At 42.7% G+C, this 10,571-nt stretch overlaps 1 protein-coding gene and 1 long non-coding RNA gene across 2 annotated transcripts; one reads left to right on the forward strand and one right to left on the reverse strand.

Moving 5' to 3' along the window:
• The first annotated feature begins 467 nt into the window (after positions 1-467).
• HINT3 (histidine triad nucleotide binding protein 3) lies at positions 468-6,650 on the forward strand. The gene is made up of 5 exons (XM_081855145.1): positions 468-771; positions 2,323-2,440; positions 3,881-3,950; positions 4,194-4,320; positions 4,946-6,650. The coding sequence occupies exons 1-5, from the start codon at positions 571-573 to the stop codon at positions 4,991-4,993; spliced, it is 564 nt and encodes a 187-aa protein (XP_081711271.1). The 5' UTR covers positions 468-570; the 3' UTR covers positions 4,994-6,650.
• A 512-nt stretch (positions 6,651-7,162) lies between these two features.
• On the reverse strand, positions 7,163-10,565 carry LOC309338810. The gene is made up of 2 exons (XR_014155055.1): positions 10,418-10,565; positions 7,163-8,206 (listed from the first exon to the last, which is right to left on the reverse strand). It is a non-coding gene; the product is annotated as an uncharacterized lncRNA (long non-coding RNA).
• Between the last annotated feature and the right edge of the window lie 6 nt (positions 10,566-10,571).

The raw sequence follows: 10,571 nt of genomic DNA on the forward strand, positions 1-10,571 counted from the left end.
GGCACGGGGTTTCGCCCCTTTCTCATTTGCCTCTCGCGCCCAGTCCCTAGACATGTTACTTTCCCCTTTACAGTATTGCAGGATTATGGCCCTTCCTCTCTGTGCACTAGGCAAAAACTCTGGTCCACCACACCCTGACTACCTCTTGCTTAGACTACTGAAATATTCCGTTCTCTGGTCTCCCGTTGCTTCACGTCTAGCCAATCTGCTGATGCCCAAATCACCCCCCCCCTCTTGTTGCTCTGATCATGCGGCACCACTCCTTCCACTGCTGCCTGCACCTGGTTTCTTGCGCACTCCTGGATCGGGCGCAAACTCCGTGCCCGCCCTCACCTTCCAAGCCCGCCCCGACGATCATCTCTGCGTCGCGGCGGCGGCGGCGGCGTCCCGGAGCCCGGGGCGGGGCCAAGGCGAGCGGACCGCCCTTCGCGCCGCCGCAGCCTGCGCTCCGCCTGCGCGCACCCGGGGTCGGCAAAGGGCGGAGTCGCCTGTGCCGCTGGGCTGGCCCGTCTCCCGAGGACCGCTCCGCCCCGTTTCCCCGGCCAAAGGCCGCCCGAGAGAAGGATCCCGATGGCCGGCGAGGAAGGAGGCAGCTCGGGCTCGTCTCCGGCGGCGGAGCCCAGTCCCGGCGGCGGAGAGGCTGGCGCGGCTGGCGGAGAGGGCGCTGGAGGCGGCGGCGGCGGCGGCAGCGGCGCTGCCTACGACGGCAAGTGCGTTTTCTGCCGGATCACGCACGGAGAGGAGGCGGGCACGGAGCTGCTGCCTTGCGAGGTGAGGCGCAGCGAGCAGAAGGGCGTCGGGCGGGTGCTTCCCATCCTCACGTCCAAAGGCTGCAGCCAAGCCGCGAAGTAGAGCTCAGGCTCGGGCAGGAGGCGCATTCAGTACTAGGGATGGGCGAATGGACTCCAACTCCCATCAGCCCCTGCCAGCGTGGCCAGTAGCCAGGGACGATGGGAGTTGTAGTCCGGCAACAGCTGCGAGGCCGCTTGCTCGCCCCCGCCCTCCCTTCAAATTCTAGCCCCGCTCAGCCCGTTTCCCATGGTGGGCAACCAACCCCCTCTTTTCCCTTGCAGGGCCTGGAAGCGAGGAGCCCCCACTCGCTCCTTGCCCTCCTCTTCCTTGGCAACTGCCACTGGAGCTGGAGGTTCCATTGAGGTTTTATGGCGAATAGACTTTGATAGACTTAGGTGAGAAACCTTTAAAGCCGGTGTCCATCACCAGGTCTTGTGTGCTTACTCTTTGATATAAAATAAAATAAGTTATGAATTTGAAGCTTTTAAGGTTGCACCATTTCTGGTGCTGTTTGTTCTATGGGTTTTAGGCTGTTCCTCGTTTTATATTGTGCTAGGTTTTATGGCTGCATGATTTCTCTTGGGAAACTGCCCGGGAAGCCTTTTCTACAAAAGCTTATTGAATACACAAATAAATAAACTGGGATAGTGAAAAGAAGCATGGCCACTGGTTTTCAGCCCCAGCCCACATTCAGTAGTGGATTTATTCTTAATGTTTTCACACCACTTCTCATCATAAATACCAGGATCAGTAACCTTAAAATAACATAATTATTGTTTATATCATGACATCAATAGAATATATGTGCTTCTTAAGCAAAAAGAACCCCCAATGTGCTAGAAATTTGGGGGTGAAAACATGATTCATTTCTCTCAGTCCCTTAAGTGCTAACACACTTCTGCTTCTCTCCCATTACCTCATCCTTTCACCCTTTGCTTTTCACACATCATCCTAATTGTGTTTCCCTCATACATACATCTCCTGTTGCAGCTATATGCTAGTCAGGTTCCCCTCCCCCCAACTTTTCTCCCTGCCTACTTAACCAGGGTTAATGGATAGTGGCATTTTATGGAAAGAAAAATAAATGAGTGGGATTGGCTGATACTGCTGGAACATGGCTCTGATGGGACTAAAAATATAGCCTTCAAAATGTTCTTAAGTGTTGCTGCATGGTTTACAAATATTGGCCTACAAAGTGGTCTAACAAATGAGGGCTGCAGTGTTACTTAAGTTATATCTATCAGTATGTATGAGAACTCATTAACATTACATAGGTGTCGGAAATTGGGGACTGGGACAAACGTTCTTTGTATGCTTAAGGGGATGATACGTCTGAATTCTTCTACTGTTATCTCATAGTTCAGACTGATCATCTGAAAGGCTGAAGCCACTTGCACAATTAATATTGGCGGTTGGTACTAGCTTGCTAGCTTTACTTACTGACATGCATGGCTATCTCAGATGGGTACCTGCAAAACTGTTTCTTACACGACCTGCTATTATCAAGCTTTTCTTCTCTTTATTTTTTAGCATGAAGACTTGGTGTGCTTCAGAGATATCAGGCCTGGAGCGCCACATCATTATTTAGTGGTGCCAAAAAACCATATAGGAAATTGCAAGACTCTAAAGAGTGAGCATATACCATTAGGTAAGTCTGGACCGAGCACTCAGAATACTGGAACTGAAAGTAAATGAATAAAATATAACAACAACAGTGCGTTATTGTTGTATGCAATTAGCTGCAAAACAAGGGTCTATATAATTAGCAGTTAGAATGGATCTCAACAACTGGAGCCCTTGGAGCCCATCTGTACTGCAAGTAATAATGATAATTTATTATTTATATCCTGCCCATCTAGCTGGGTTTCCCAGCACACACATATACCCGTCCCACCCTGTTGCTTACCAAGAGGTAGAAGGCGGTAGCTGTGGCAGCTTGCTAGCAATCACTTTGGGGGATTGACAAGGAGACATGTCCGCCATCTTCCATCCCATTTTCAAAGTGTCTCTTCCGTGAAACTACTTCTAGGGTGGCCACCGACAAAGCATTGGACTGGATCCTGTCAGATATGGGTCTTAACCAGAGTTTCTGTCATAGATCCTCTGGGTAGCTTTGACCCACCCGCGTGTCATTTCAACTCTATATATTTGATGTCCCACTCCCTGATGACTCCTGACTGATACCCTGTACCACCCGCCCACACCCATTGCTGTGGGGATTTCACAGGACACTGACCACCCACATTTAAGCTTTGCGGGGTATAAAATGACCGTGTGTGGTTTTTAATGGAAGCTGAGATCTTTTTTGGATGCTAAGTTCTGTCTGAATGCTTACTCAACTTGCATGGTTTGGCACTGGGAATCCAGCATATTTGCAGCTCCGCTTGGATTGAACTTAACCTGGGAGCCATTTCTCTTCCTTACATGCCAGCAGCATATGGCTATGTGGAGCCGAAGACTCCCATTCCCCCCATGAATATGTTCTTCAAAACAGTTTTCTTGGTATAAGCAAATCCTAGGCATAGTATATTGGAACTAGTCAGAAAGGATGCCTGAAGACTGGCTGTCCATCACACTTGCTGTGTGTTGCATAGCACCAGTAGTGAACCAAGTGGTATACAAAACACAGAAAATTACCATGCTTAAACCTGCATTGGGAAGATTTGTGGGGAACAGTCTTCATTGTCAGTCAGGTTAGACCTGGGTAGAAAAGCAAGCAAAGGTGAAGTTTGAGAAGGGAAAGAGGAGCTGCTTCAACTTGCATAACTTGTTGTGGATATTTTCACCATGTGGTTATCTGCCCTTTACAGATCCCTTGTGGTTCAGCCTGCTTTGGCCTATGTTTTTGTAGGTTACATTATCACTAAGAATAAATGTTAAAATTTGTACATAATAATATGTATTCTTCTTTATAGTTAAAAAGAGAGGCCCATTATTAAGTTAGCCAGGCTTACTTTGGAATAAATTCTACTGAAATCAACAGAGTTTGCATTAGTTTCAGTTTAGGACTAAGCTGGTAAGACTATAATGCATTGGATATCTAATGAGCTTTAAATCTGATTTTATTATTTTCTCCCTGATCTGACAGTGGAAAGAATGATGGCAGTTGGAAAGACTGTCCTTCAGCGGAATAAATTTAATGACTTGAATGATATAAGGTATGTTTCTAGAAAGGGAAGTATATGGTAATGTTCATTATAATAGAGTAGCATTATACATAAGGAAAGTGCATGTAATTTGGTTATGTTGTATGAAATAATAGCTGGAGGTCTTAGAATTTTGCATTAGTGCGATGCACAGACCTGCTTACTGTTTTAAGTCTTTAAGAGCTTTCACATACTTCACTCAAAAAAACACTTAAGTAGTTGATAACTGATTCTTTTTCTCCTCTGTTTCTCAAGGATGGGTTTTCACTGGCCTCCATTCTGCTCAATAGCCCATTTACATCTTCATGTCCTGGCTCCAGCTAGTCAGTTGGGATTCTTGTCCCGAATGGTTTACAGAATCAATTCCTACTGGTTTATAACAGTAAGTATTTCAGTTAGTTTGGTGATCCCCATTTCCCTTCTGCTGCAAAGAAAGAACCGGACACCACCAGTGTAAAACTTTGAGGCTCCCTTTTCTACTTCTTGTGCCAGTGAATTAAGATGTTACCATTTTGCAGTCAAAACGCATTGAGGTGCTGCCATTATTCCATTTCCAAGGCACTGTGCCTGACCCCCGACTACTCCTTTTGAAAAACTTGCACTGTTTCTCTTTTTGCAACTCTCAGCCTTACTGTTTACTGTCTGATATTGAATTAAGTCAGTTTGAAATAGTCCTTTCAACTTCTTAATAACTGTTAATGATGTCTAGATTTTAACTAACTTCATTTAAAGTGTTAGAAGCCATCTTTCATATTTTCTTCATTATAATAGAAGAGACCACAGGAAAGTGGTCTTGCATGGACCCTTTGTAGATGATGCTTCGTGCCCCCCCCTTTCTAAAATGGCCTTCCTGAAAGTTGTCGCCACCGATGCTTTTGCGTCTAGGCTGGCAATGAGGGAATGCTACTATTGCTCAGTGGTTTCTGTTACTTATCTCCCCAGTTTCAAGGGGGCAGCAAGTAATCTCTGGGAAATATTAACATGCAACATAAACATCTCTTTAACAGGCTGAGCAACTCTTGGAACGGCTGAAGGCTGAAAGTGCTACTATCTGAAAAGCACTTGTTCCAGATCACACATCTCTGTGAACTGTGACCACTGATTATAGGGTTGGATGTAATTGTTAATATGCCAGGTGTGTGAAAAATGGCACTTGAATCTGCTGCTATACAATGGTTGAACTCATCGTTAAAGAACGTTGTACAATACATGTCTCAGGCAAATACCTGAAAAAACTGAGCACTTTCGAGAACATCCATATCTACCAATCGGAAAGTAAAAATACCTATACTCTGAAAGAAAATACTGATCTTGTAAAAAAAGATATAATTAAAGTTTAATATATGCCTCTGGGTTTGACTGTTCTTTGTCTAAACAATGCAAGAGGTTTGTGCCTATACAACACATTAGTGACATTTTTGGCATTGCAATGCTAGTGATAGCTATGATGTCTTGGTGCTAAATCACTCATCGCACACATGTACATGACTGTATGCACAGCAAGAGCTCTTAACAAGCCATTGTGACCAGAGTATGTCTTCCATCTGTACTTACAATGTGAGACATCACACCATTAGTATGTTGGTCTAGGATAAGATTGTTTGAACGTGTACCACTGTAAACAATTGTAGCCAGTTAAATGCATGTAATTAAGAATAGCTAGAAGGTGAATTGTAGTGCAAGTTTACATAGAGCAATGGTTTCTTTTTACTTTTTTACTAGTGAAAGGTATCCGATGTACGAAGTATAAGAGGCTTATGCTGAAACTAAACTTGTAACTATAGCTTTGGATATTTGGGAAATCTTAAGCATGTTGGGAGGCATTGCCTACTGTGGGAAACTACCACTATGCAGACAGACCTTGGAATGGTTATTTATTAGTATTTATACAATAGTTAAGTACCCAGAACATCTTACAACAGAGAGTTTGTTAGTATGTGAATTCATGAATGTCGCCTGGTTCTGTTTTCTTTAAAATCAAACATAAAACACTAAACCCATTCTTAAGGGTAGATTATCCAGATCTTTTAATCAAATTTTAGAGGGATATACATTATTCACAGATGTCCCATTTTGACTACCTAAAGTCTTCATCCAAGTGCTCATCAGTAGAGGCATCAGAGTTGCTTATATAGCATACTGCTTGTCCACCTTACATGGCCACAACATTAGCGAAGTAGTCTCTTCCAACAAAAATTATCTTGTTCTTAGTCTACCTCCACAGCCTTAATGTCAAGATTGCAGATGCTTTTAAGACTTGGCATGAAATGGCTTCTAGAGCACATTTCAAATCTAATTGAATTTCTTACTGAAAAATTCACTTGAACAAGCACTTGCTGAAATTGTGCATTCTGGTACCTACTGCATTACTAAAGCAACATCCAATTATTTAGCACAGTTTTACATTAAAGTGTTCAAAGTATGCCAAAATACAATAACCCTTTATGTTCCTTTATGGCTTTAGCATTTTAATCCTCGTCTTTGTTGGCATGTATTTGTTTTGATACTTGAGTCTGGATTCTAACTACTGTTGGTTAAAATAATCAACAAATGTCTTCCTTTAGTGGAGTAGTAGTTGTATTTATACCATGTCGAAATGTGTTATGTATGAAAAGCAGTTGTGATTGTGAGTTTATGTACCATTGGAAACATAACAGCAACCTTAATACTGTTTGAAAAAGAAGCTAATAAAAATCAACGTGTAGAGATGAACCTCTTGAATGTTATCGTATCTGAATTTGAGAATATTGTTTGTGACCTGGTACCTTTATATTTCAACATCTCGGGAACTCTATGTATGATAAGCCTGCCATCTAGTCAAACAACGTAATGTTAGTTATAATCTGAAAACATTTTGCCAAATTCATTTGAATGTTTATAGACTATTTCCAAAAATCAAACTTTTAAGAATTAGCTTTTCTACATGAATTTGAAACTAGCTACTCTTAAAATAGTTACTATCTACTTTTCCAAAACAAAACAAATTCCTTCCAGTAGCACCTTAAAGACCAACTAAGTCAGTTCTTGGTATGAGCAGAACTGACTTAGTTGGTCTTTAAGGTGCTACTGGAAGGAATTTGTTTTGTTTTGACTATGGCAGACCAACACGGCTACTTTTCCAAAGTTTGTAATGTTAAAAACATCCATTTTGGAGTGGAAAATGTTGCTAACTGCAAAGTAAGAAATACTTTTAGAATATCAGTGGTGGTACAACAACACTTACCTCAAGAAAATGCTAAATATTTTTAATGTGTTCACATCACTTCCATTTTTTAGCATCTACATTTCCAGTGCCATGACTCATGTGAAATACATCCACTTTGCAGCCAAACAGATTTCCAGTTCATGTACACGCAGAAGAGTTATCACTCTGTTGTCTTATAATAAGCCCTTGTCACTTACAATGTATAGGCAATGACCATAGAGGGGGAAAACATGACAGGTACCGTAAGCCTGCAACTTGCACAGGGATTGCACCTAAAGCCAAAATCGTGTATATTCAAAACACTGTATTCAATGGTGGGTGGAATTGCTGAAGACATTTCTCCCATACCTCCTTTCCTTTTCCTTTTTTAATTTTCACACATGTAAAAGTGAATGGAGACAAGTAAAATATGCATAACTTCTACTTCATTTTTGTTTTTAACCTGTTTCCACCAGATAGCATTTTCTTCATCACATCCTGGCCAGCCAACATTGTTGATTAAGGCTTTTAAAGGAGTGGCCAAATGCAATCATGCAATCGTGCTTATCCAACCATCTCATTCAAGTAAGGTGATAACTACATCATCATCTTTTCCTTGCCAAAGCATTTCGCCTTCAAAATCAACGAGGCCGTGCTTCCTTGCCCTCAATAGGACACCTACTACTTTGTTGGATATAGTTACATATCTGTCAAAGAGCTGTTTAAATGTTATTCTTACTTGTCCATCTTGCCCTCTCTCTCCAACATTACTTATGACCAAGCATAATTCTTCCACTTCCTTGCCTATGTGTGTGAGAGCATCCTTTCCTCTTTGTTCTGTTTTGGAGCCTTCGGGGGGCCTCCCATAGGTGGGATCTCCTCTCTCAGTACGCCGAGTTACTGGCTTGTTGCTGCTGAAGGGGTTCCGTCTCTGATAATCAGCATGAACCTCTGACCAGCTCTGCCAGCCTCTTGTCAGTTCTCCCACAGAGCTAAGATCAGTTCTTACAGCTTTGGTACTCTGCATTTTGCTTCTATGTATTGAGGCTATGACATAACAAAAAGCAGAGCTCTGAAATTGCAGCTGTGGAGACCAAAAAACACACACATTTATTTTAGCCAATTCGTATACAGTAGTACCTTGGTTTAAGAACAGCTTGGATTAAGAATGCTGCAAACCTGGAAGTAGGTGTTTTGGTTTGTGAACTTTGCCTTAGGAGCAGAACGTGTTCCACTTCCTGTTGACTCCATTTGTAAATTGAGTCCCTGCTGCTATGGCAAAGCACGCCTTGGTTTAAGAACGCTTTGGTTTAAGAACGGACTTCCATAACGGATTAAGTTCGTAAACCAAGGTACCACTGTACTGTATCAATATTTTTGGTCGTATATAAAGGCATCAATTAATATTGGTAGTAAAACAGCACATATATATTCAAAGGAGTAGGCATGTTAGTCTGATACAACAAAAAACAAGCCTTAGAGCATCTTAAAGAGTAGTTTTTACACATTAAGTCTAAGGTACCACAAGACATCTGCTTGTCATAAATAGTGCTCTAAAGGTAAAGATAAAGGGACCCCTGACCATTAGGTCCAGTCGTAGCCGACTCTGGGGTTGCGGCACTCATCTCACTTTATTGGCCATCTCACTTTATTGGCGAACCAACGCAGCGCAAGGAAACGCCGTTTACCTTCCCGCCGGAGCGGTACCTGTTTATCTACTTGCACTTTGACGTGCTTTCGAACTGCTAGGTGGGCAGGAGCAGGGACCGAGCAACGGGAGCTCACCCCATCGTGGGGAGTCGAACCGCCAACCTTCTGATCGGCAAGTCCTAGGCTCTGTGGTTTAACCCACAGCACCACCCATGTCCCTTAATAGTGCTCTACTTGCCTTCTATTTGTAATTGCAATTCAGATCATACCCAGCCTGTTGCACCTGTTTTTCACTGTATAGTTGCATGACCTGAAAGATAAAACAGTAGGCCAACCCTGTACTATCCTTTAGACAAGTTTGGTTACTTAAGACATAATTCTATGCATGTTTATACTGAAATTCACCAAGTTCAATAGAGCTTGGGTCCAGTGGGGTAGGATATGGTGGGTGCCATTCCACTTTTCAGACAGACCTATAACCACCCCACATTTCAGGTGGGCATAACTCAGTTTGGCCTAACCATCCCACTTCTGCTTTTCTCCTCATGTGCATTTGCTCAAGGTATCACCAAAGGTATTGACTGCTTGGTCTGGATCAATGTGCCCTTGGAAAAGCTAACATTATATTTAAATATATGCTTATCCTGTAGAGTTCCTCTTTTCTGTGAGTGAAATTTGAATTGTCACCTCTGCAGCATGCCAATAATTACGATGCATGGCCTTGTCGACCTCTTTGTAGCACCTTCCTTGACAGAAGTCACAGTTAAACAGAGAGTCATCTTATGAATTGTCACAAAGTGATTCCTTCTACAGCTGTGCATTTTTTAAGATGGAAAGTACATACAAGATTCTATTTGAGGTTTCTGTAGGTTTTTAACTACAGAAAATATTCCATTTGATATAAGATAGCACCAGGTACTGTATATAAAAACAATTTCCGTAAAGGCTTGTGGGTGCAGTCTTCAATACCCCTACTTTAATAGGTAGAAAATGGAAACAGTCCACCACCGCCCTGAGCCCGGCTTCGGCTGAGGAGGGCGGGATATAAATAAAATTTATTATTATTATTATTATTATTATTATTATTATTATTATTATTATTAGCTTAACTATTCGTGTTTCTATAACAGTAGTAAAAAGGTTCCAGCACTCCTGCAGTGCAAATTCATTGTACATGAACAGCAGCAAACAATTTCTGATGGGTGCAGGTCCTCAGATTTCTATAAAATTAGCATGTAGCTAAATGCATGTTCACCAGGTAACTAGTTTATGATAAGCCTGTGTAAAACAGCAGGCGCTCATTTTGTAAGCTGGATTCTTAGCTTTCGCCTTGATCCACACGTATTGAGTGTGCGCCACTGACAGCCGCTGTATTAAGTTTTCAGGCTTTGTAGCCGCTTGCCTATTTGTGCCTCCAAACCATCTGCCTCAGCAGCATATTTATCATAAGAAGTCGCACTGATTTCTATGGGCCGATTCCTACATGCGAACTAAATGCACGTTGCTTGGAATCGCATTTCAAAGAGCTGTGTGCAGCTGATGACAAGGATGCATGTCGAGTAGCGGAATGCTACACATTCTTTTCCACTCCGCGGTGGAAAAAACGAGTGTTATAGAAAGGAATTTTCATTGCAAACATCCTCACCTTAATCCCGTGGCGCAGGCTGCGGTCGCTTTTTTACCACGTGTATATAATTGACGGGATCTCCTTAAGGACAAGAAAGGAAGGAGACACTTCCTGGGGGTCTAAGCGCTGCAGCCCCCTGTCCCGGGCTCCCGCCTCCCGCCGGCTTCCCTTC

The sequence above is a fragment of the Podarcis erhardii genome (assembly GCF_964252035.2).
Source record: "Podarcis erhardii genome assembly, chromosome: 3".
Lineage (NCBI taxonomy): Eukaryota > Metazoa > Chordata > Lepidosauria > Squamata > Lacertidae > Podarcis > Podarcis erhardii.